The sequence below is a fragment of the Rhodnius prolixus genome, unplaced genomic scaffold (assembly GCF_049639745.1).
Source record: "Rhodnius prolixus isolate KJV_2025 unplaced genomic scaffold, Rpr scaffold_11, whole genome shotgun sequence".
Taxonomy (NCBI): Eukaryota; Metazoa; Arthropoda; class Insecta; order Hemiptera; family Reduviidae; genus Rhodnius; species Rhodnius prolixus.
The window spans coordinates 7,906,255-7,932,221 of NW_027411625.1; the positions used below are offsets into that span (position 1 = coordinate 7,906,255).

A 25,967-nucleotide genomic window follows, 5' to 3' on the forward strand; every position below is an offset into this window, starting at 1 on the left:
TAAAAATTAAAATTGAGTATGGTAAACATCGTACCTGCTCTTCTAGTGTGAATGATGTCTCTCTTTGTGGTCACAGGGTTAATGATGCAGACATGCTTAACAACAGATCAAAATGTCTTTATTGTCTTTCACATAACAAATAAAAATTGGCTTTAGTGTACACTTACTTCTAGTATAAATAGATCACAGTTTCCGAACTAGATTTAGATTTTTAAAACATCTACTTTAATAAAGAGGCCTTGGCCAGTTAGTCGCGGCTCAAATTTTACAATATTTCACTTTACAACAATTTAATTGGTTTAGAGTATGTATAAAATAGTTATAAAAATAATTTTCCCTGAGATTTCATTTTTTCCAAAATATAGTCTGGAGAGACTAGACTGCCTGCTACAGATCGAACTCTGAGATCTTGAGATTGTGTAGTAGATTTCTGGCTGCAACAGAATCACAAAACATTAAAATAATGGGTTTCACTATCTGACTAATGTCAGCAAATGTTTATTGACAAAATTTAGATTTTTATAAAAAGAAAAATCTCTCTTTCTGGAATCCAGATCATATTGGTATTTAACAGCTTTGTCTTGACGGATAAGCTGTTAGGTTGCCGGCAAAATAAAATGCCGATTAGGAACCGCGAAAGGGTTGATACCAAACTGAATTTGGGCCTTCTAAGGACGTCTCTTTTCGTTTTTTATAATTTAAGGCGCGTCAACGTCTGAGGATATTGGCGCCCGAAGCTATTTTCAGTGCACTGCCGGCCTTCGGATAGTGAGCTGTAAGAAGCTCCTAGGAAGAGAAAATCTAAGGGTCAGCAGCTGGATTCGAACCCGGGACCTCCGCACCACATGATGAGACCACAAACCAGAGGCCTCTTTTAAAATATTTGTGAGACATAGAAGAAAACACCTATTTCATTTCAAGACTGATAACTTGATGTGTGATTAGTATAGCATGTTTTTCTTTCAGGTTAATGTCTGGTATTGTTCAGAATACCGTAAATCTAAGGTGATATACTCCTGGGTCTGGATTAAGCAGGATTGTTGTCCATCTTTGGGTCAGTTATACGGACCAGAGGGACTTAGAATAGTGTAAGGCTTGATTCCGGCCAGCGGACAATAGCGATAACGAACTGTGATATCTTGAAAAATTACCTTGAAAGTAGGAAGTGTCGATACTGCTGTCTGGCTGGGGAATGAAGGGCGCTGGCGACTGATGCAGGTTGTCCCAATCGACTCGCTCAAACAACGGCATTGCCCGCAAAGTGTCACCATTGGCTCGCAACTCTGGTTCCAGAGTGAGCAGCGACTCGATGGCATGCACGGCTTCATTCGTCAGGGCTTCCTCATCCTTCGGCCATTCTAACGCTGCAATTTAAAACAAAACGTGCCAAACTACTGGCAAGTGCAACTGCCAGCAGATGTGTGTACATGATTTGCTTCTAGTCTGGGGTGTGTACCATCCCACTGAGAGCAGCTTATCACGCCCCTAAATACAAATTTTATTGGACAGAATGTTACTAAAAGTATGTAGCTTACTAATCTAAAATGAAACGCCCGTTCCACTGGGCCTCAATAAACACACATACAGGTAAGTAACTGTGATTGGTTTTGTCATCTTATTCTCTTCTTTGAAACTGGCTGGAAGCATTCGCCGAGCTTTATCTAGCTGGAACAAAACTTGTTTGCGGTTGACAAATGCTAAATATCATCAAGTCTGTTTCAGTACAAAATTTCATCTACAGAAATACATTAAGTTCATTTGGGACGAAATTAGAAATGAATAAATTCTTTATGAAAACTACAATAGCCGAGCGATGAGAGGCAATGGTCCTTAAAGCCGTGTTGCGATACTGAGTTCGATCCGCAGCATTGACCTCGGGTTCTATTTAATAATTTTATTTTAAAGTATTTTAGCACTTTGCCTCTGAAAACGTCTTCTAAATTGGTAGCAGGAAGTAAAGCCAGCCTGAAAAAATAGATATTACTTTTATTCTTTCACAGTTCCAGAAAGAGTAACGTCGACTTTTCTCCCATATCTCGCTCTCTCACCAACAGAAAATGGATTTAAGCGCCATTTGAGATAGTAACTAATTCCTTTAGACACTGCAAGCTCCGTAGAAAGTGCAACCAACACATGTGGTCGTTGAGCTTCAGCATCACATGATAACCGCTTTGAACCATTATATCTTTCTTTACAAGGATATTTATTTATATATTTTAGGCCATCGCTGGGCAGTTTGCAGAACGAACACAAGCTGTATTTACGAGTATACTATACCCGTCCAGAAGTGACCGAAAATTACTGAAGAATAGATTTGAATTACTGAAAATAATGTACAAAAACACTCAATATTTTTTTCTCCTTTAGTAAAATGAGGTCATTGGCGCCATCGGACGTGCAGTGAGAGGCTCTTCGCTAAAGAATATCTAAAACTGACACTAAACTCGAACCCAGGATCTCCACGTGAGACTCCAGTGCACGATTCACTGAATCCCCTCCCTGGTCATTTTCGGTCTTTTCTGGACGATTATTATGTTCTTATACGTTAAATAATAGCTGGGGGCGCATCATCTGTTGGACACCAGCAGTCAAATCTAGCACAAAAACCTCACCTTGACCTCAATTCCATATCACTCAGACAAGATATATGTTTAAGAAGAAACTGCTAAAGCTCCTCTGGCGTGAACCGGTTCTGGCAGACGGTCTGTAATCTAACCTCATCCACCCAAATTAATCGTCATGGGACGAATGGTATTCGTCCTCTAGCTCACAAACTCTGTAAATCAGGCCTTTGCTAAAAACCGGTATTATGTAGAGGTGTCTCCTTATTCCGAAAGCCTACTAAGGGGACCAACCTGCAGTCTGAGAGATGCCATTAGAAGGAAGCGATCATCTTTTTTCCAGTACTGTCCCACCTAATCTGTATTTTAGATTGCCTAATAACATTATACGAGCATAAGTGTTGGTGATTTACGGCTTAATTAGTTGCTGCTTTCAATGGGGCAACGATAGTAGTATAGATAGTACTGTTACCTCTTTTCTTGATGTTGTTGAAGGTTGTCTGGACATCCACATCGTCGAATGGCAGAACTCCTGTCATGAATTCATAAAGGCACACTCCGAGCGACCACCAGTCACTCTCAGGACCTGCAATCAAAATTAACTTAGCTCAATACTTAGTTCAAGTTTAAGAAAAACCATTTAAAAAAATTGACTTACCATGAGCCTGTTGTTTAATCAACAATTCTGGTGCTAAATAATTCGGTGTGCCTAATAGGCGATCGTCACTTGATCCATATACCGTACTTTTTCCTACATTTTTCGGTGTTTTATAGGGCGTATGTATCAGGTTGGGTTTGTTGGGCGTTGGTATAGGACTCAGGTTCATCAGTGGCTGAAATTCAGTTAAAGAATAATTTAAAAAACATGCTCATCAATAAGAGAGATTTTTCTGATAATATTCCTAAAACTCCATTCCTGAAGGCTGATTAATTACGGAATAAAAGGAAAATGGTCCGTAAGGTGAGTAAAGACATTCTGTGGTCTTTAAAACTCCCAACATCTAACGTTTAAAAACACCATATTAATTCTGAGACAGTAAATTCTCTATATAAATTCTGTACTCTTCAACTAGCGAAAGCGAGTAAAGTTACATTAAGCACTACGTGAAATCTAAGTGTTAGCGTTTTTACTTCCTATAACGACTGCAAGTTCCGGCTGTTGCAAAAAGGTAATTGAGAAAAAGACGATGATGCGCTTTTTAGGAACAAATGAAAAAAAAAGTAACCGCATTTGCTACAGATGGACTTCCTATGAATTCTGATTCTTATAGTTAATAACTAGATAGAATTTTACTCGAATAATGGCCCAGTGCTATCCAGCTTTTACCAAACGCAGCTGGACCATTGCTTACTTTTCACAACATTAAAACCAATACTTACAAGTTTGGTCCTTGACAAGTCCATGACTCCACTGCTGGCTGGCAGAAAGAATCGAGTCTTCTTCTTTCTCTGACCTCCAGAATCTTGTAGTCTCGAGCTACCAGCAACTGGTGTCGACTGAGCAGCCAATTGATGTTCCCGTAATCGATTCCTGAAATTAGAAAAGTACAGAAATAGGGGTACTGGGTGCTTAAAACTGGCGTTAAATCACAGCAACATGACTCTGTATGTAATCTTCAGAGTTGGAGCTTATACTATTAAAATAGTTCTACCACCTCGTCCCCAAAGAAATCTTTCATTGATAAAGAAAGAAAAAATGTACAAAGGTGATAAGACACTATGTGTGAAGTCTGCACAGAAAATACACTAAGTACCTGCACTTAAGAACACTCTTTAACGGTGTAACTGTTGGTAGTATATCCGATTGAATTTCTCTTTCGAAATATCTGTTTGGCGTGCCTTCCGCACTCACATCCGACAAGCCTAATAATAAACGATTGGGAGTCTGACTGTTTGATTCTTCACCTTCTCCGGAAATTTTCCTTTTTCGATTTCTTTCTCGAACAGAACGTAAACGTAGATCCAGACTGAAAAAGAAAATTACAGCGAACTACAGTACATACTTAATGTTGACGGTGGCACTATAGAAGCATGCTTAAGGTCGCTATTCCCCGAGCACACTCTGTAAAAGAATATGTGCTTCATATCTAAATAATGAATAGAATGGACTTTCTATTAAATGAATTTTCAAGTTCTAGGCTGTCACTGAGTTTAAATTCTAAACCTTGGATTCAGAATGATAGAAATTTGTGTTCTCTCTGTAATTACGAGAAAAAGAAGGCACATATTATTCATAGCAAAAATTGAAGTTGTTGAACAGATGAGGGTTAAGGAAGAAAAACTGCAATAAAAATTAGATTTTAGAATGTTAAAAGGGACTAGCTACTTGTGATGTATGAAATTTAAGCGAGCTTATACTGTTTGGAATTTTACTTGTGAACCAAAATGAAAATAAAATCATGAACTAAGGGCTAAGTGTAACATAAACTGAATGCCAATTTTTTGTTTACATAAAAATACTCACACAAAAAAAAATTTACATACTTGGAAAATAATACGTTTTTGTTTCTGTTTTACTTGCCATAAACGCAGACTCAACAGACGGGTTTTCCATATCTGTGTCCTTAAAGAAAAAGCCAGGGCACTTACCTAACAGACTGTAAAGAATTATTTCTGGGACAGCAGCAGGAGTCTTGTTGGCCGCATGACTTGCAAGAGTAGAATGTCGAGGGCATGGATTCCATCTCGGCGCTCAGGTTGTCTGTAGGCAAGCAGTCTACACAATTGTGGATCGGCATTACGCCGGACTCATTGCGCGCCTCAAATCCAGCGTACATATCGTCGGTCAGTAAGTGTGCAGAGTTCAATCGATCTGAGGATCCCTTGCAACACAATACGGGTAATAATTATCTAACAGTCCAAGAGACGGTTACAAAAATATTTTTTGTTGATATAACTCGAACTGTTACAGTGCTATACTGCTACAATGTTGGATTACTCAAGTAATAGTAATAGTACACTTGTAGCGAACTTACTAAAATATGTGCATCTTTTCTCTGAATGCTCAATCTATTTTGTACTGTTCACCAAATGTGATTATCAACAATTGAACCTAGGAACAGGCTTTGTAAGAGGAAGATCACCAGTTAGAATCTCGTATGTATTTACTTTGTATTCGTTAGGAAAATGGTAATAGTAAAGTATATGCCCCCATCCACGACATCTATTTTAGTAGTTGGACGTTAAGTCCCGCCTGAAAAATCGGCAACACTTATTTTTTTTACCTACTATTCCATCTAAGCTACCCCTTTTACTTACAGCTTATGAAAAAATATTTTGTGATTTAAGAAAAGGAGAAATGAATCTAAGAGATCCGAGCAAATTCGCATCACTTTCTTTCTTAGTAATCGGTGCAACAGTCCCAAGAGTAGAACCTGGACCTCCTCAATAAGTTTTTCCCACTTATTTCGCGTCACTAAAAAGGTTATAAAGCGTCAAGCGACCGCTTTCGGACTCATTGAGCGGAACGCTGTTTCTACTCAAACTGCTCAGATCTGGTTCCAAACATTAATTGAGGCTGATATAAGCAGAAGTAACGGATCCTTGCACCATCACCAGAAAACCTTTTAGTAAATTAAGTAAGACTCCCTCAACTGTAAACATCCCAGCAAGCCGAACGCCTACTATAAGACTGCTTCATCAATCAAATTATTATTTTCGATGAAAAGCAAGGTTTATTTCGTAAGCCCGAACAAATAAAATGACTTAGTTCAGTAACCAGCTGAATCCGTGCTCTGAAGAGAAAGAGTTGAGGTACGAAGTACATTACCGCACATGTTATAACCCAGTCCTGGCAACCTTCTGATCATATATAAACTTAGTGCAGATGAAAACGGAGATGTTTGGATTATTTGTCTGCAATGACATCTTGTGGAGCAGGAAGGGCTTCGAATTGTTGACTCTCAGACGAAAGTAAAATAAAATGGAGGAATATATTGCGAGGAGTAAGTTTAATATGTAAATTGATAAACCAGTTTTGAATCGTAAACAGTAAATTAATGAGATTTACTGCACTGCACCAATAAAGAATGTAAGTGACCTGCGAACATAAATTATAACCTAACGTACAAACGTTATATGCGAGGTCAGAGATAATAGTTGGCCGGGAGTCCTGGTCGAGACCACGTTCGGCGAGCCATTCATCAAGTCTTCCAACTCCAGATCTGTAACAAAGAAACCTGGTAAGACATTAATCACTTTTTTTTTGCAATTCTCACAGTAATAAGTTACTAAATTTTGCATCAGAATTGGAATACGTTGCCGATAAAAATCGGGTAACACAGAAAAAAAAGGAAAGAAAAAGTTTTAAGTTTATTTTAATTTAAATAATTTTTAAAAAGTAAGATTACACGCAAATGTATACTTGAAATATTAGAACAAAACACTTATTTGTACAAATAAATAAAAGAGTAAAATTGTGCATTGGATACTCAACGAAGGCGCGTACGCAAGGGCGCGGCGCTGGGCAAAATGAGACAGTGAGCTACAGGTAGTGCTCGCGAGAGGTAGAGCGTAATATTTCCGTCTGTTCGGCTTGGACGGATCTAGAGCTCCATTTTTTTTTTTTTTTTTTGAGGAAACGTTTCGTAGAGAAGTTGAAGTTACCAGTTAAGTTGTGGTATTTCTATGGTACTATTTCCCGCTTATGCTATTCTGGAACATGGTGGAGAGGAAAAGCACCAAAAAAATCTGTTGGGGTCCCCAAAGATGCACCCCATTTCCGTAGGTTTTGCTGTTTGCTGCGGAAATAATTAAAACAGCGTAGCGCCCTGGACATGCGCATATACATATATTGTATATTTTCTTTTATATTTTCAGATTTTATTTTAATCCATTTTTCCCCCATCAAGGCCCACCCCTTCTCCATTGCAGCAAAGTCGGGTAATCAAATTTTAGCGTAACAAATGTTTACTAAAAAACATACCCTTATGTAGCAAGGGTACTTACTTACATATGTAACATAAAACTTGAAAAAAAAAAAAAAAAAAAAAAAAAAACCTTTTTGGATTTCCTTCAATCTCACAAGTTTAGCATCATATTTTATTTTTATTAATGTTATTGAGGTTGTATATTCTGAAATGGCACTTCAGAAGTCACCTAAACATTCGCTTATTTTTCATTCTTGGAATGACAATTTCATTTTTAGTTTCAAATCATTAAAATCTTATAAGAACTTGACCTCGATGAATTGCCACTTTGCTCAGGCCAAAATCAGTTAGCCTAAGATGTCCGTCGGCTGTTAGAAGCATGTTGTCTGGTTTAATATCACGATGGATGATGCCGTGCCTGCAAACAATGGACATTCTGTACGTTATAAGTTTGCTGAGCATAATTCAGGTGTGTAAAAAAAGTTCGAGTTTCTTTCTCTCACCCTCTCTCTCTCTCTTTTAAACGTACATACATAGCGCTGCTAAAACTGTTCCTTCTCAGTAGCCCCGTTTATTTCACATTATGTTTCTACCGTCTTTTGAAAAGATATATGTATTGAAGAAATGGTCAAATTGAATAAAAAAATTAGAACGACTATGCGTCACTACCTAGAAAAAAAAGAAGGGAATAAAGCCAAAAATGTCGTTTCCGAAATTTATAATGCAGGAGTACAGGAGGGCTGTTTTTACTCGGGCTGTTCAAAACGTTTGAAGTGGGTGATATGAGTGTGGAAAGTAAGTTTAATACAAGCCGTTCTCTATCCTTGGATTCAGCACTGTGACGCTATCTGTAGAAACAGACATTTGTACCATTCTAGAAAACAATCAGGTGAATTACTAATGTCTCTCTCAACCCTAAACTGCCATTTGCAAGCAGCTGGTATACTCCTTAGAAGAATACCACAACAACTTATGTTTCATCTATCGGCAAGCCGATTAAGAATCTCTAAAATGTTTCTTTAAAAAGATTTTCATTTCCGTAAACGATTATTACTTGCGATAAATTGGATTTATTTCAGGCAATTTCAACAAACCAAAACAGTTCATTTGCTAAAACAAACCAGTTATATCCGTTCCTCGATAAAAAATATTTGAGTTGGTGGTGGAATATCAAAGACATCGTTCTTTTTGAGCTGACTGCTGACCGTCATGCGAATACATACGATCTCTTATCTACTCAACTAGAACGTGTATACTTTTTTCGGCTAAAAAATATATCTTTTTGATTACTAGAATAAAATAGGTATTTCCAGAAGTCAACAATAGGCCACAAATGTCACGACAAACGTGCTCAGTGAAGGAAGATTTGAATTTTTAGCCAGCCTAGATTCAGTCAGTAGTTGATCAAACCATCAAATTCTTACCTGTGCAAGTACTGAAGAGCTAAAGCTATCTCTGCTGCATAGAATACGGCCATAGACTCCTCGAAGAAACCATAGATACTAAGAAGCGACTTCAGATCGCCGCCTATCAAGTACTCCATCACCTGAGAGAAAGTAAGAGATACAATTTGATAAACACAACGGCTCTGCAGTAATATCAACTAAAGTACTCACAAGGAAGACGGAGGTATCGGTCTGTAGACAGTAGTAGAGATGCACACAGTAGGGACTGCGAGCTAGCGCTAGCGCGTTCCGCTCCCGATTCACTGTAACACACACATTTGTTAACCATTAAACAGTAAAATTCAAGCCTCATTGCCTTTTTGAATAGAATGCTGTTTAAATGAGCAAAATAAGGGGGCGAATACAAAGTGTCGAGAGTCAGAATTGTAATTAGGGAATTGAGAAAACGGAGGATCACGACGTAATTCGGTGGGTCCGTATTATTAACAGTAGGCATATTGCCAACTACTACTAATATACTTATTCGGGTGAGGCATACTCTCAAGTAAAATTTTGAATGATTCAGATCCTTACTTTTTTGGGGGCAGGGACAGAGCGATAAGAAGCAATATTAAGGTCAGCTCCAAAGCCGCTTGCGCATTCCATTATTATTAAGTATGCGACCAGTGGCGTTATGTCAGAATTGTGTAAATAAGAAGAGGATACTTATAAAATGGAGCCTTGTCTTTTACCACTCACCCTGAGTTATCATGTTTTTGTTGATCATCTCTGATTTCTTCATCACCTTGATGGCAAAGAGCTGGTCCATGTTGGTCTTACGGTAGGCTAGGTACACCTTCCTACAAACAAGTCACAGTGAGAGCTACTTTAAATTGGACCCTATTCCAGCTGAACTATTTCACTTACCCAAATGCTCCTCGACTAATTGGTTTTATTATTTCAAAGTCTTCGATAGCCGGCGGCTGCAACAGAAGTACGCATTCTTTAATAACATAAAGTTGTATTTTATTATTTCTTTCGCGTTCTTTAGTAAACCCAAAAAACGACAGTTTTCAAAAACGAGAGATGCCTATCACCTCTACCAGGATTCTTAGATATCGCAAAAAGTATGGATCACAACCTGCGCTGTGCAAGTAACAGCCTCAAGAGTTTCACAGCAGCTGCAGAACAATCACCAAGTGTCTAGCTGAGAGCTAGAGTTCTTAAATGAGTATACGTATACAAAGAGTATACAACAGTAGTGGTGAGTAAAAAATTATAGTTATAAACGTTGTTAATATTTATACTGACCTCTTGAATCTATTTGCTTGGGCTTAGCTGTGAATGATATCCTTTACTTTAGTAGAGACAAAACTTGGAATGTAAGACAGGTTCAGGTAGATACGATACTCTGACCAAAAATGTTAAAGTGCTCGTCAACACATCATAACTGGAACTGTCCACATTACTCTAAACCAGCTCTTTCACCATGTACGTGAAGAAATCAAATAGCAAATGGACAGTTCTTCATGAGTTAAGTACGAGCTCAACGTCGTTTAAAAACTTGCTCAAAGCTATTAAATCTCTGCTGGCTGATTGTTTCGTCAATCAATAATTACACGTAGTAAAAATGTATCTAGTGGCGTAATATCCAGCGGTTTAGCCACGACTGATCAGCAAGCCCGTTTAAAAATGTGGTCAGATTTTTTTTTAAATAAAAAAGAGGTATCATTTTGTTTTTAGAAACAAAAATAAATTATCCACTGTAAATTTATCCCACACAGAAAATCCGTCAATTTCCATCTCTGCTGCGTGCAGTTTGAATTATATATGTAGCTTTGCCTAAAAAATACCAGATATATTTGACAGAAAAGAGTATTCTCCAACATGGTAGAAAATTTACTCAGCAGAAAAATTAAAAACTAGATTATCTACAGATTATCAAGTTGTTCAGAACAATGAAATACTTCCTTAAGACCTAACATACAAAATGTATAGGAAGTCACAGCCGCAGTTCAAGAATTCTTTGATTCTAACTGTAAGGAATGTATACAACCGGTCGGCTAGACATGTAACTTCTAATAAGCAATATATTGAAAATTAGTTCAAACTTGCTATTTTTTGTTTTAAAAAAATACAATTTTAATACATAAAAGTAGATATCTCTTGTATCACCCTATTATCAATAAGCAGATGAGTGAGCTTTGTGTACTAAAAATAACATTAATTTTATCTTAACGTTGCTCACCTTTTTGCCACCTGACATTTCCAAGAAAGAAGACATGCTACTAAATCTTGACTGCACTGAAATTTCACAATTACTTTTCTTACTTACTGACCGGATAATGGACTTCAACCTCAGATGCTGTAACTGAACATTTTAAATATTACAACTGACCGGTAAGCAAAAGGTTGCCAACGTAACATTCTTATATAAATTAACTTCATAAAACAAAGTTTATTTTTATTTTAAAATATAATAGTTAAAAAGTTATCTGTAAAAAATGTGAAACAAAGTTTGTTTATTAACCTACAATTGCTTATTTCACGAAAAAAGTCAATCAGAATTGAAAAAGGTTGAGTTAGAATAGATTGTATATTAAGGGAAGCCCCTCTGTGATTCACCTAATTTGATTGATTTCATCTACAAGTGACTAGTATATTTATTAAGCTAATATGAAAAATAAAAAATTAAAAGCTTAAAACGCTTCAAAATTAGCTTAAAGTAGATTTTACTTCAAAAACATTCTAGACTATTCCGTAGAGAACATTTTGGTTTTATATGAATCACTCTTACACAATAATATCAGATCAAACCTGTATAATTTGTATCTATAGTGAGTTCCGCACACATTTTTCTGCGAATTAACACATAAATTTGAAAGATACATAAGTGATATCATTTGTTTACTTCTTTGTCAATAAACTGAACAAAAGCTACTTTGGGAAAACCAATAGCTTTAGTATCTAGTATGTAATATTGAAACCTACAAACATTTAGTCAAAACAAAAGGTTTGAATGAAATTTTGGAGATATAACTTTGTGGATTGAAGTGAGAAAAAAATTGGTGAACGAAGAAATTTAGTGGCCTCGTCCGGTGCAATAATAGCTCACCACTAGTGTATTGTAACCTACTTACAACCTTACCTTTTGCTTAGGTTGAAATCTCCATGGCAGTTAAGAGTGCAACCGGTTCAGAAGCCCACTTAATTACTCTACTACTCCTTTTAAATAGTAAACCATTGGTATTTTGATGTCCAATGATGAGGACTGGAAGGTCGTTAACAGGAGAAGGCGAGGGCGGGTGCTAAAACACACACATGTCGTCTCTGTGCCCTGCTGCTCTGACCCTCAGACTATATTCAAGTGAGTACAATTAGTCTAGATTGTAATGTATATTCTGAAGTTTTAGCTATAAAATAAAAAAAAGAAGGAAATCTCAACAACCTAAAAGATCTATTGTGACTCTGTTGATTGTTAACGTTTTTTCATAGAATATTTGGGTCTGTATTGTGTTTAGAATGTAAGTGGGAGTAATGCTAGCAAGAGTTTGCCTGTGGGTTCTCTAAGCCCATTCAGTTGCACACGTTAATTACTTCTGAAGAAACTATGTATATTATAGTGTACTATGAGGTTATTACTGTACGAGTATTAGGAGTATGAGTTTAAGTGTTGTTAGGCTGGCATACCCCAGGGAAGCATTATTATTAGTATTAACTTATATAAGACGTTCAATTTTTTTTGTAGTTCTATTAGGGTCTGCAAAGAGTAGATGTCAGGTTAAAGTAGGAAAAATAAAAGGAAGCGCTGCTTGTTGTTCTTTGAGACTTCTTGGCAGTGGTTTTTTGAAGCCGGTACCTTAAAATATCTGCGGTGTGGGGCGCCACAATAGCATTCATTCTTTTACTTGGCTTGCTCCTCTCTTGACCTGATAACAGACTGATGAACTACACCTCCGCTAAATAGCAGTGCGGCCTCATCCAGTCTGTTGTGATTATTCTAAATCTAAATACCCTCATACTATATGTCGCTCCACTATCCAGATTTTTTATTTCATTAAGGCAAGCAAAAATCCTCTTTTCCTCTTCCTTCTGTTTCTTGGTAAGATCATGACTTAGCCAAATTAAAATATTTATTCCAAAGCAATGAGCGAAAACCCTTTTTGAAGGTCACAAAACCGCAATACAAATTATTTTGTTTTTCGAAAATGTATGATTATAGCAAATAATAGAATTTACAATAAAATAAATGTAGACAACTTCTGAAACCCTAGTGACCCTAGTAATTATCTAGTAGTTTCCTATTGCCAGCATGTGCAGTACTCTGCTAACTAGTCAACTTTATTCACTCATAAGTGTTCACACCAGATTAATTTTTATGCAGATTTTTGGTTCCAAGATTGCCACAGGAAATACTTGTTTTGAAAATCCTTCAGTACGAAAAAAAAGGTTTTTAATCTGATTGAAGGTTCTTAACCTTTCAGTCTGAAGTACCTTTAACAGTCAGGCGAGTATTGTACAATTATTACAACTGCCAAGCTCTACATCAGGCATTCATGGGACAGGGCTGATAGTAAGACAATTCTATGTCTCTCACGGACATCTTTTAGATTTCTGGTTGGATCCTTGGGGTGGTTCAAGAAGGCGTATGTACGTAATGGAGTTCATACCAGACTTCTTTTGTTAAATTTTGTGGTGTAAAAGATGAGGCTTTCTTTCTTTGCTGAGTTATTGTTTGATTCGTGGTAGCCCAAACTTGTGACTTGTGTTGTAGTTTTATAAAGTATGCCTAGCCTGAGAGAATGAGAGATAATTGAATTAATCAAAAACGAAAAAATCGCCGAAACCCAAACTTATTCCATTTTGATATTAATGATTGCTTTTATTACTGATGATTCAGTTTAATTCCGCCATCTTGAAGTGTATTATCGCTTGAGGAATTTCCTTTTATCGTGATTTTCTATAAAATTGCTCTCAAAGATTTCCGTTACAAAACTGAATGCTTGTTTCTCTAAAATCTACAAGTTTTAGTTGGAACATTTTTTCCAGGAATTTATTTTAGGAAGGGGTTCTGGGAGATAGAAGTAATAATAATAATACTTTATTTAAAAAAGTAATAACGTCATTTTTTTAAACAAGTATATTCGGCATGGCTACAGCCGTCTGCCAGAGGTATCATAGAAGTATTAATTGTTGTTTATGTCACAGGAAAGTGCTGGAAGCTCGGAGTGTGGTCAGAAGTTCGCAGTTCTTCAGTAACCTCGTCCAAGTAATTAAGCAGACCAGCAGCAGTGGTTATGAGGAGATCATTTGCTATGGGCTGGGCAGGTTTTCAAGCAGCTACCAAGCTCTTTACCAGTTAGGCCTGTTGCTTGAACTGCAAACGGACTCCCAGGTAGTGGTAAGTCGTTTCATTTTATTGTGCTGGCCCTCCTACAGTGTGAAAGTAATTTTCTTGGTACTCTTCCACCTGTAGTAAGTTCCAAGTATGTGATAGCTTCTCATACAATTGAGAAGTCAGCTTCAAAAGATTAAGAAACGCTGATTATACAGTGTAAGTTTATTACTAGTTTGTTTGTAACTCAGGTGCAGATTTATGACCCAGTGTTCAGTGATCTCGAAAAGGAGGTGTTGACCAATCTGGGCTTGGTGCTAATCTCGAAGAATGAAGAAGGTAAGCGGCTAGTGGTTCGAGACACGCTGTTTTTCCTACCACATTGTCCCAAGGAGTTGTTCAACAATCTGCTGTGGGCCAACTGGGGCACTCCATTGAGACACTGTACCATCCTCGGCAATCGACACTCCGAGATCCTGGCCTACACGGCCGTCACCACTCTCAAACAATTCTGGTACATCTGTCAGATCACGCCCGCTCTTAGGCAGCGTGATATCATCAATGATTTCAAGTGAGTTTTTATACAGAGTTACTAATGTTTTTCATACTTTTTTTAATCCTTAGTCTTATTATCACAATCAATCTCTGATGATGAATTAAAATCCAAAGCTGGTCAAAAACATGTTTGATGCGAACATTTCATCAAAAAAAATTATTTTTACGCGTTATCGTAGTTAAGGTAGTGCACTGTCATGCTTCTCTCATAAGTTCAGTTGTATTACAGTGGACTTGTAATTACGAAGCCAACTAATATTTAATGAGAACTCTCAGATTAAAAAAAAAGTTGATAATTATAGTTAGAGGAAGTCATTTGCTTTCTTTTTGCAGGTATGAGGACGTGTTCAACAACATGGCGGTGCACATGTTCCCGGCAGAAAAGCTGAGCGTCGTGCCTGACAGCATCTGGAGGCACCGCGAGCTACCTGTCTACCTCGATGATGATGAGCTGGTCCGCTCGTGACACTCAGCCCTAAAAGGCACCAATTTTACCTTAGTGTACATAAATACTGCTTGTACAGACAACATGCAGTGTTTTCTTCAGATTCTTGCAACGACGCCCACCGGCTCATAAACTATAGAATATATATGTACACTATAGTAGAAAGGACATAGCTCGGGCACTTCAGGCCTTATGTTTAATCCTGAATTGATATTTTGTAGAAAGTAGGGCACCGTCTTTTCACAAGTTCCAATCTTGCTTTATCATGTCCGCCCCTTTTTCCCCAATCATCACGATAATAGCATGCGTGTGTCCGGCAGGGATGACTGGCATTATGGACCCGTCGATAACTCTCAGGTTGCTTATCGTCTTCACTTTCAGCCGACTATCCACGACGGATAAGCGATCATTGTCTGGCCCCATCTTTGCAGTGCCAACTATGTGCTGCAGATTTGTAGTAAAGTGTCTGGCAATGCAAGCCCAATATTCATCGCTGTCCAGTTGCAGGTCTTGGCAGCCGGCAACCGGCATAGACAAAAGATGGCTGCCATATTTCTGAAATCCTTTGCCTAGGCCAAGTTGAATAGCCTGGAAGCAAGAAAATATACTGATTAGCAGTATCCAAGGATAATACTGGTATTCTGTCTCTCGTGAATTCCTTTACTGCAGAATAGAATAGGTTTTATCACCCAGAAAGAATGTTTTTCTGTGGAAGTCAAGTTATAGCTATGATAAGCAAATAAAAAAACAAACTTTACTTAGACAAATCAAACCTTACTTAGTAATAAACAATAATTAATTAAACAAAATTAATAAACTATAAAAAAATCTCCCACGCAGAAATCCCGGGTTCGAATCCAGCTGCTGGCCCGTAGATTTTCTTTCCTAGTAGCTTCTTACAGCTCACGGTGATGGACTGTGTTTGTAACGAGAGAACACTGCCCATAGGCCGGTCGTGCATTGAAGAAAGCTCCGGGCTCAGATATTAACGCGCCTTAAATTTAAAAAAAAGAAAAAAACTTTCAATATTGAACTAGATTATATTCCAAATGTGTGAAAAATTCATTCAGATTCTGTAAAAAGTGCCATTAAAGATCTTTTACAATTTTGAAATATGTTTTTTTCTAAGATTCTTATCTCTTAAGGAATCTTGGTGATTATTCAACTTGACAATACACTCGACCATTTCGGACTTAATTTTTTTTGGGATATGTACACATTATGTTTGTTCCTTGAATTATAGGAGTGTTTATCACACCTTAGTATTTTATTTTTAATTTCATGGATTATATGAATAAAGGATGGCAAAATGAGAATTTTATATAATTTTTACAATGATTTGCAGCTATTTCTTCCCAAACTTCATCTAAGCTTAAAATCTTGTTTGCATCTTAAAAATAGTTTTATCTAAATAATCCGAAAACTGTAATATACCTGTCGGATGCCTTGTACCATAGTCTTCAAATCCCTTTCGTCTTTGTAGTAATTGTGGTATAACTTTGGATAAACCATTGGATCTTCGGAAGCTAGCTTGATTTGTCCCCGACTGTAGGGCTTCAACAGAATTGGCACAATGCTGAAGGCATCTCTGTGTAAGCAAAGCAAGAACGACATAATGTTACTCGCCAAAAAAAATTGCTATTAAAAAAATACGGATGTACTTTAGCATAGGAACAGCTAACCTTCCCTCATAAGGTCCGTAGATGCTCTGGCATACAGTGGCGTTTAGATTCAAGCTTATCCTCAACGAGTTCCCTATATCACCAGTAAGTCCGCCTGCCCCGAACACTAATTCGATATCTGGGTGGCCTTTTACTTTGTTGTATTTCGTCTCTGCGAAACCAACAGCTTCGGAACCTGTAAACAGTACGAGTAAAGCATCAGCTGTAATACGCAACCGGCAAGGTTGCAATTCGGCTTAATATTATTATACAGGTAATGATTACTGGACTTAACGAGAAATGGTGGATGTTCCCCTTAAACTTTAAGAAAAGAATTAGCTCAGTGGTAATGCCTCGGACTTAGAAGCGGAAGTCCCCGGTTTAATTTTAGCATGTCTGCTCTTAGATTTTGAATTTCGAGGGAATCTCTATAGTTCACTGTCTTCTAACGGACAGTGTTGTCTGTTATAAAAGAACAAAGTTCCTAGGCTGACACAACACTGAGTGGAAGTTTCGATGCCCTTTATTTCAGACATTAGTTACCTTAAAGATAAAACAAATGTATAGGTAGATATGTGGATTATTCGAACTTCAGGCACTTCAGATGTAAGCTTGCAGTTCCCATAACTTTGTTTACTGATATATCAGTGCATTGTATTGACTTAGGATAATCTGGCGACAAGCTGTATAATATAAATAAGAACCATATGTGCATATTTACCACCAGGCAGTGTATAAGGTCCAGTACCTCGCAGCACATAGTCCACGAAATAATCTAACCTAAATAGCCGCTCGTCAATTATGGAGATTGTTTCGTTGATCAAGAACGCTAGGCCAGCCATTGAAACGTGATCTTGTAGGTTCTGGCCGACTCCAGCCAGATCAGAGATCACTTTGATGCCATGCTGCATCAAATGGCGCTTCGGGCCTATGCCTGTACACAAGGCAGAACGTTTTCAGGTGAAAACTGAATTACTACAAACTCAAGCTATATACAGCTCAAGATAAGTCTAACCTGACAGCATGAGCAATTGAGGCGTGTTGACGGAGCCTGCAGACAGAATGATCTCCTTTCGAGCTCGCACTCGAAATACCTTACCTTCTTTCAGGTACTGTAACATCAACAGAGCAATTAAGTCATCAATGATCAAAGGGAAAGGATTAAATGGAAGAAGATTATTATGAAGTGACTAATATTAATTAAAGGAGTCTTAATATGCCTAATCGCCAAAAAATATGCTTAATTGGCTTTGACGTCTATCTTCTAAGAAAAAAAAGTTTACACAAGATTACCTCAACAGCTTTGGCAAACTTCTTCACTGGATCAATGATTATCTTCAAGGCTTTTGCCTGAATTTCAATTTTCAAATTCTGCCTATTCCTGTTTGGCCTGAGATAAGCCTTGTTGGAGCTCTGCCTAGCGCCATTTAGAATATTGGTGAATACATAGGTCATGCCATTTGTAGTCAGTTCGTCTGTGTCGCCAACAGAATAGTTCAATGCCTTTGCCGACTCTAGGAATGCATCCGCCAACGGAGTCCGCCATTTTGGGTGTTCTGCAAACAAAACAAGTAATGGAGGTTAGCAGGCTATTGAAAACCTCAAATACAGGGTGGGGCAAAAGGTATGAACCGATTTTAAAGGGATGTAAAACAAAAACAATTCAACTTACAGAAATTATGTTTATATTGTTTAATTCAGTAGGTACAGAATCTAGTTTTTTAATTAAGTTTAAAAGGCGATGTCCACATACCCAGGAAGAACTTAAGGACAGAATCAGAGAGGAAGTTACGGCAATACCCATCGAAATGTGCAGAAGAGCAGTTGAAAACTTCAGAAGTCGCCTTCAAGAGTGCCTCGCGGCTGACGGCCGCCACCTACGTGATATCATCTTTCAAACTTAATTAAAAAACTAGATTCTGTACTGAATTAAACAATATAAACATAATTTCTGTAAGTTAAATGGTTTTTGTTTTACATCCCTTTAAAACCGGTTCATACCTTTTGCCCCACCCTGTACTTCATGCTGGTATCTATAAGAACCTCATGGAAGACTTTCCAAGTTGCAGGGCTGAGATCTCATTGGCGAACGTGATGTGTAAAGTGGGCGGACTGTAGCTGATGACGTAGTGACACCGTAAGCCACTCCCTCACCAATAAAAGCACAGTTATCCAGTATATAAAATGGTGCTCCTTCATTTTCATTCTTTGATCTAGATTTTACTTTCTTTTACTTCAGGAAAATATTTCGTTAACTTTTTAGATTCTGCATTACATTAGAAGGATGAAACCGGAAATATAATGTTCAAAACATGTTTATTTTGGACATTTTTACGATATCAATTTTTATTGCATTATTCTATAATTTATCAATTACCTATGGGGGAAAAATTAGTAAAAAAATTTAAATATTATTTTTTCTTAGAAATAATTACCAAAAACGATTGGCTAATCTCATTGGCGAACGTGATGTGCAAAGTGGGCGGACTATAGCTGATGACGTAGTGACACCGTAAGCCACTCCCTCACCAATAAAAGCACAGTTATCCAGTATATAAAATGGTGCTCTTTCACTTTCATTCTTTGATCTAGATTTTACTTTCTTTTACTTCAGGAAAATATTTCGTTAACTTTTTAGATTCTGCATTACATTAGAAAGATGAAACCGAAAATATAATGTTCAAAACATGTTTATTTTGGACATTTTTACGATATCAATTTTTATTGCATTATTCTATAATTTATCAATTACCTATGGGGGAAAAATTAGTAAAAAAATTTAAATATTATTTTTTCTTAGAAATAATTACCAAAAACGATTGGCTAATCTCATTGGCGAACGTGATGTGCAAAGTGGGCGGACTATAGCTGATGACGTAGTGACACCGTAAGCCACTCCCTCACCAATAAAAGCACAGTTATCCAGTATATAAAATGGTGCTCCTTCATTTTCATTCTTTGATCTAGATTTTACTTTCTTTTACTTCAGGAAAATATTTCGTTAACTTTTTAGATTCTGCATTACATTAGAAGGATGAAACCGGAAATATAATGTTCAAAACATGTTTATTTTGGACATTTTTACGATATCAATTTTTATTGCATTATTCTATAATTTATCAATTACCTATGGGGGAAAAATTAGTAAAAAAATTTAAATATTATTTTTTCTTAGAAATAATTACCAAAAACGATTGGCTAATCTCATTGGCGAACGTGATGTGCAAAGTTGGCGGACTATAGCTGATGACGTAGTGACACCGTAAGCCTCTCCCTCACCAATAAAAGCACAGTTATCCAGTATATAAAATGGTGCTCCTTCATTTTCATTCTTTGATCTAGATTTTGCTTTCTTTTACTTCAGGAAAATATTTCGTTAACTTTTTAGATTATGCATTACATTAGAAGGATGAAACCGGAAATATAATGTTCAAAACATGTTTATTTTGGACATTTTTACGATATCAATTTTTATTGCATTATTTTATAATTTATCAATTACCTATGGAGGAAAAATTAGTAAAAAAATGTAAATAGCATTTTTCCTAGAAATAATTACCAAAAACGATTGACTAATCTCATTGGCAAATGGGATGTGTGAATTAGGCGGACTGTAGCTGATGACGTAGTGACACCGTAAGCCACTCCCTCACCAATAAAAGCACAGTTATCCAGTACATAAAATGGTGCTCTTTCACTTTCATTCAAATATCTAGATTTTGCTTACTACCAGGTTAAGCATTGGAAGAATGCACTCTATTATTGGTAAAAAATGGTCATTGATTTTTTTTTAGCAAACATACTAAACTTTTTTTTATTTTTTAATTCATTTGTGCTCAGTTTGGGTTTCGTTCTTTTAATTTGAAGGTTTGTATTTATTTAATATTTTAAATGCCCTCGTGTTTTTGTACCTCATAAGTTCGATCCTTGGTATGAGATTTTTTAGTTACTAAAAGAAGTAAAGTTCATTTTATTTTTGTGGTTGGTGCTTAAATGCAATTGAGGTGCACTTACCTACGTTTATGGGCCCGCCTTTGCCAAAGTGCTTGGCGCCTGAAAGTGCTGGAATGTTGATGTTCTCCGCTTTCAGAAAGTACGGCAGCACATCCTGGAAAGACCAGCCAGGGTTTCCCAATTTCGCCCAGAGGTCATAGTCTTGGGGGAAGCCGCGGTTATAGACCATGTAGTTGACGACAGAAGTGCCGCCAAGCGCCTTTCCTCGGGACCATTTACAGCGCCTCGAGTTCATGGATAGACAGGCGCTGTTGGAAGACTGTGTCTTGTAGTTCCAGTTATAATCCGTAGCCAGCACGTAGGAGACTAACAGCGGGATATCTGTCAGTATATTCTCATCTCTTCCTGCACGAAAACAAATCTGGTGAGAAGGACTTTTTTCAGGTTGTAGTCAGTTGGAGCTAAGTCTAGACTACAGGAGTAGGGTAAAGAAGTTCAATGCATCAATTTCTTAAAAAAAAAAAAAAACTCCGAAACGTATGGCTTGTCATCATGTTTAAGGGGAATCTGTTAAAACCCTTCACTGCATGAATTTTTTTTTTTATTCAAAAAATTACAGAAGATCCTTCAAACCTTCTGTATCATGGGAAAAATAGTAAAAAAATTCTGAACATCTCAAATTGATTTTATTTAGGTTTTTTTAGTCACAGCCAATCGGCTACAGACATAAATTTAAGGAAAATAAATTGATTAATTTTTTAACTGAGTACATCTTTCTTAAGAACTTAGCTAGGTGTATCAGGTTACGCTAGTAATTTATCCACATTCTTAAATAAAATGTCATTTCTACCAACTCCTTTCTGAAGCAACATGTGACGAGGAAAAATCAAATGGGAGGACCAATAGAAAAAACACTACTGTCTCTATACTAGTGCATTCTCTTGGTCAACCTTTGACCTACATAAACAAAAACGTCTTTTCTAAAGGCTAAATGCATCAAGTAACCGATATGGTACACTAATAAAGAAAAATTAAAATTATAAAGGTATGTAGCCGAATGGCTGCACTATGCAGCGAAGGGTTAAGTGATGTTGCCTGTAGAAGTGTAAGTTCATGCGCATGAACATCCCTACATCCCTTTTTACCTTTCCTATGGAACTTATGCGTGAATTTTATCCTACAACTTCCCTATATCTTTAAATCTCAAGAAGTTTACATGATGTCCTTCTGAATGCTTTCACGTTGAGCTCATTATACAATATTTCCGCCAGCTATACATGTACATTGTATTTATTTTTACTCATGTAAGAGAGAGTTTTACAATCGTGACACGTTCAAGTTTAAATAAGGGCTCCAAAAGGATTTCAAAGATTGCTTTTACAAATTGATTTGAGGGTGTGAGGTTCGTAACACAAAAACAGCAAATCATTGGTTAAGAAGTTAACCACTATTTAAAATTTCATGTTCACAAAATCAAAGACTGATAATGTGACCGAAGGAAAAAAGTGTAGAGGTTACAGAGCGGAGCGAAATGGGTTAAAATAAAGACAAAGTTTGATGATAAAACCAATAGTGCCGTTTAGCATTTTTAATAACAGGTGACTGTTCATTTAATTCTTGAATATGCGTCTTGAAGGTAAAAAATAATGCTTTACGTTGTGATTCTCGGCCTTTTTATCTTTCTGCAACCAGGGAAATACTACAGTGCACAATGCAGTGTGCCCTAAACCATTTCTACACTCTTTTCTTTCACCACTTTGATAAATAAAAATATCTGAAAAGTAGGGAATTTTTTTTGGACCCAAGTTAATTTTTCGTCAAGTCATTCACCAAACCAAATCTTCTACTCAAAATGTGAACTTTAATTCCAGATACCATGCACATTATGCGAGGTTCTTCGTTTTGCTTCTCAAATAAATGCTACCCCTACCCACTGCAGCTGTTCTTTTATTGTGTCTCAAAAAAGAGTCCAAAAGATTGTAACTAATTTAGTTGCCATCAGAAAACCCGGCAATTGCTCTACTACTGCTTCTATTTTTTTTACTTTTTGTATTTATTTTCTTGAAAATGACCACTTTGGGATTTTATTAAAACTCGTATGCTCACACATAGGTCAATTTTATTTGAAACATTATTCCTTGAAAAATTCATTTTAAAGATTCAAAAGAGAGCGAATTAAAAAAATTTGTGTAGACTCATTCCGGAGATATTTTTCGATTCTATTTTAGACCCTTTAAAAATTTAAACAAAATTTTTGAGAAAATTTATTATTTCAAGAAAATTGTTTTACCGAAAATGAATGAAACTATGTTTACTTTTCCTGAAAATAGTGCGATTGTGTCAATTAAAAAAAATAAATAAATCTTCATTCTACTACCATTTTAGGGCCTGGAAGCTTGTTAGAACTTAATATTAATCTTTCACATCTAAATTGTAGATATAAGAAGTAATGAGTATTCAGAGTTTTAAGAAAAATATTGGATAAGCCGTTTTTGAAAAAGTCGTAGAAAACTATAACACAGAGAAATTTGCACTTCTATTGTAGTTACCCGATTTTTAATAACCTTGGAATGTTACACCTAATTTAACGTTATTTAGTATTATTCAAGCGATAGTATATTGGCTTGTACTGTATTAACAAGGCACTTATGAAGGTAATCGAATCTTCCTAATATGAAGAGCTCTGTATTGAATCTGCGAGGGAAAATGTTTAAAAAATTAAAGTAGATGTGAAAATCATTTCTATAATTCCAAGTGAAGGAATCCAGGTAACTGGTAGTGAGGCTTAACAGAATAGATCTTTGAAATTTTCTAGGTAACGACCCCTAAATAATTGTCAAAAAAATTCATTAAACTTAGCCCAGCTAAATGCTTGTTATTAGAATCATTTTTTCGGAAACAATTATTTTTAAGTTTTGAGGCAATGGATACAATCAGAACAGACGTCTGAATTTGAAAGTGGGGCAGTAAAGTGGTGTTAGTGGAACTATTAATTTAGGACATTGATGTATAATTTTTAACAGGTTGCTTAGATAACTAAACATGATCAGTGTTACAACAAAATTTGTCAATTAGAATTATAATGAGGAAGAAAGATTGACCGGTTATAAGTAAAAAAATTTTTTTATTTGTTTCAATGCCAAGCTTTCGACCTAGTGACTAAGTCATCTTAAGCACTTGTACTTACTGACAATTGAAATTTGTTTTAAATTATGGATGTTAACCTTGAAGAATGGTATGTCCTATGTCCTGACTGTTCAAGTACTCGATAAGATAAAGTAATTTAATTTTTCACCACCAGTTGTTTTGAAACAATGATTTTACGGTAATCTATGATAACTCGGATGTCTCGATTCTGTCCAAACAAGTGTCGCTTCTAGTGGCTAGCCAGTAGCAATACAACTTTTGGAAAACACTACGTTTAAATGAATTTTAACTTATAAGTGACGCAAAGAGAATGTCTGTCGTTGAATGTAAGCGTTCAAATTTTATTTTATCTAAATGACGTAAAATTGCTTATATATGGCCAACACTCGATCTTGGTTCTCCAAAATTGAATTAAAAATTTATTGAAGGACCATAATATTTATGTGTAGATACATTCTACACGATATTTGAAAGCTAATTTTCTAATTACCCCAAAATTAAAATATCCATTAATGCTTACCTGCTTCAATTAAAAGTACTCTCTCAGTTGGGACTTCACTGAGTCGACTGGCGACTACACACCCAGCTGAACCTCCTCCAACTACTATCCAGTCGAATTCCATCTCCAATTCTATGTATTTTGACAGACTTGAATCGATTAGTTGTAGCAAGATCCAAATTATTAAAAGCACCATTATGGTCAAGAGCACAGAAACATAGAGCCTAACTATTATCGAACTTATTTAGCCAACCCAGTTTTAGTAAACTGCTAGCTCTTTCGAAGTGATCTTGTCGAATGGGTTACAAGTCTAATATAAACTAGACTAGGCTCTAGATACAAGACTTTGTTTGTCTAGTTGCTTTATACGAATACGATAGGATAGTTGCGAACTATGTGCATGGATAGGCACTTCTTTAAATCACTCTCTTCTCCTACCAACGTAAAACTGCGAGATACTAAGTCTAAAATTCTACAGTCTTTTAAAAAAGTACTCAATGAATTTTATTTTTTTGGCGGGGGATTCTGTTTGTCCGAAAATTATCGAATAAAGCCGAACACAACGTGTTGAATGTTCTGAATGCCTAACATTACTCCCCGGGACTTTTAAAAAACATTATGTTTAGCAAATTGTTATTTAGAATAAAATACATCTCGTTTTATAACCGAACCATTAAAATGAATTATATTCGAAATTTTTAAAATAAAGCTGGTAAAGCTAAACACACCAAGCTTTAAATAAAATCAGTTGTGTCATGTTCTACGAAAAAAAATTGAGAAAAACTCAGAATTCATAAAATGTAAAGTTGAACCGATTTCTTTAATCTTTTCGTTATTTTTTTGTTCATAAAAGTAGTAGTTCTATAATTATACTGACTTAGAGGTCTTTAGATATATGCTTAATATTACCCAGAACGCAGAAGACCTAAATAACTTGGAAAAATTGAGAGGTATACTTGCAATTCTCTTTAATATTGTACAAGATGACGTGGATCTAGTTTACAATTACTTAGAATACTTGACTAGCATTTAAACATTTATTAAGGAATTTAACAAAGGTGATGCAAGGCGCACATTTTACTTGTAAGGACTTGTTGTTCGCCTTGACAAAAAACTGCATGACATCTAAGGTTGTGATCCTGACTCCGTCTGACTAGGATGAGTACACAGTTACGCAGCACATTCTTTTACTTTCTCTTACACATAAAAAACAGAAGTATAACAAATGTGCCCAATTTTTGAAACTCAGTTTTTTTGCCAGGAATGCATGTTTTGTTGAGAAACCTATGTATGGCGCTTAATGTTTAACGCTTAATCTGTACGTATAATATATACATGTGTGTATGAATATCTCTAAAAAAAACACAGACACCTGAAAATTAGTGATCTACTCTTAGTATTATCGCTTTCGATACTTAAAGTATTAGCTGAAAATCTTTAAAAGGCAGTGTGTGCCTTTATTTCAACTTGTTACCATAAATGCTTCAAACATTTTAAGATTACTTATCCCTCAAATTTTTAACTTACTCCCTTAATGTTGACTTTGTATTCATTTCA

The 25,967-nt window shown here is 36.3% G+C and overlaps 3 protein-coding genes across 5 annotated transcripts; 1 reads left to right on the forward strand and 2 right to left on the reverse strand.

Annotated features, from left to right (window-relative positions):
* Window positions 1-244: 244 nt before the first annotated feature.
* On the reverse strand, window positions 245-11,185 carry gwl (serine/threonine-protein kinase greatwall). The gene is made up of 14 exons (XM_074138596.1): window positions 11,063-11,185; window positions 9,742-9,797; window positions 9,574-9,674; window positions 9,046-9,137; window positions 8,854-8,975; window positions 7,741-7,847; window positions 6,630-6,724; window positions 5,151-5,383; window positions 4,316-4,528; window positions 3,942-4,092; window positions 3,220-3,394; window positions 3,034-3,147; window positions 1,152-1,364; window positions 245-434 (listed from the first exon to the last, which is right to left on the reverse strand). The coding sequence occupies exons 1-14, from the start codon at window positions 11,096-11,098 to the stop codon at window positions 388-390; spliced, it is 1,755 nt and encodes a 584-aa protein (XP_073994697.1). The 5' UTR covers window positions 11,099-11,185; the 3' UTR covers window positions 245-387.
* Window positions 11,186-11,944: 759 nt separating this feature from the next.
* LOC141459479 (SRR1-like protein) lies at window positions 11,945-16,262 on the forward strand. 3 transcript variants are annotated; one of them, XM_074138601.1, is made up of 4 exons: window positions 11,945-12,181; window positions 14,023-14,215; window positions 14,401-14,720; window positions 15,038-16,262. In XM_074138601.1, the coding sequence occupies exons 1-4, from the start codon at window positions 12,069-12,071 to the stop codon at window positions 15,168-15,170; spliced, it is 759 nt and encodes a 252-aa protein (XP_073994702.1). In that variant the 5' UTR covers window positions 11,945-12,068; the 3' UTR covers window positions 15,171-16,262. The 3 variants fall into 3 exon arrangements, with proteins under 3 accessions (XP_073994702.1, XP_073994703.1, XP_073994704.1); XM_074138602.1 differs by having other exon boundaries at window positions 14,023-14,212; XM_074138603.1 differs by having other exon boundaries at window positions 14,023-14,209.
* On the reverse strand, window positions 15,390-24,845 carry LOC141459481 (glucose dehydrogenase [FAD, quinone]-like). Its single transcript, XM_074138604.1, has 8 exons — window positions 24,432-24,845; window positions 20,825-21,169; window positions 18,104-18,366; window positions 17,826-17,922; window positions 17,532-17,744; window positions 16,832-17,006; window positions 16,584-16,737; window positions 15,390-15,737 (listed from the first exon to the last, which is right to left on the reverse strand). Exons 1-8 carry the CDS (start codon window positions 24,604-24,606, stop codon window positions 15,390-15,392), a joined length of 1,770 nt encoding a protein of 589 aa, XP_073994705.1. The 5' UTR covers window positions 24,607-24,845.
* Between the last annotated feature and the right edge of the window lie 1,122 nt (window positions 24,846-25,967).

Bases quoted from the DNA above. Each gene is read 5' to 3' on its own strand.
- gwl (XM_074138596.1), bottom strand. From the start codon at position 11,098: ATGTCTTCTTTCTTGGAAATGTCAGGTGGCAAAAAG. The intron at 4,093-4,315 runs GTACTTAGTGTA...TTCTAATTTCAG, and splicing joins AAGAGTGTTCTTAAGTGCAG to GAATCGATTACGGGAACATC. The intron at 1,365-3,033 runs GTAACAGTACTA...TTTAAATTGCAG, and splicing joins CAACAACATCAAGAAAAGAG to CGTTAGAATGGCCGAAGGAT.
- LOC141459479 (XM_074138601.1), top strand. From the start codon at position 12,069: ATGTCCAATGATGAGGACTGGAAGGTCGTTAACAGGAGAAGGCGAGGG. The intron at 12,182-14,022 runs GTGAGTACAATT...TTTATGTCACAG, and splicing joins GACCCTCAGACTATATTCAA to GAAAGTGCTGGAAGCTCGGA. The intron at 14,721-15,037 runs GTGAGTTTTTAT...TTCTTTTTGCAG, and splicing joins GATATCATCAATGATTTCAA to GTATGAGGACGTGTTCAACA.
- LOC141459481 (XM_074138604.1), bottom strand. From the start codon at position 24,606: ATGGTGCTTTTAATAATTTGGATCTTGCTACAACTAATCGATTCAAGT. The intron at 17,923-18,103 runs GTAATCTTGTGT...TTGATGTTACAG, and splicing joins AGTTTGCCAAAGCTGTTGAG to TACCTGAAAGAAGGTAAGGT. The intron at 15,738-16,583 runs GTATATTACAGT...TCTTGCTTCCAG, and splicing joins TGGTACAAGGCATCCGACAG to GCTATTCAACTTGGCCTAGG.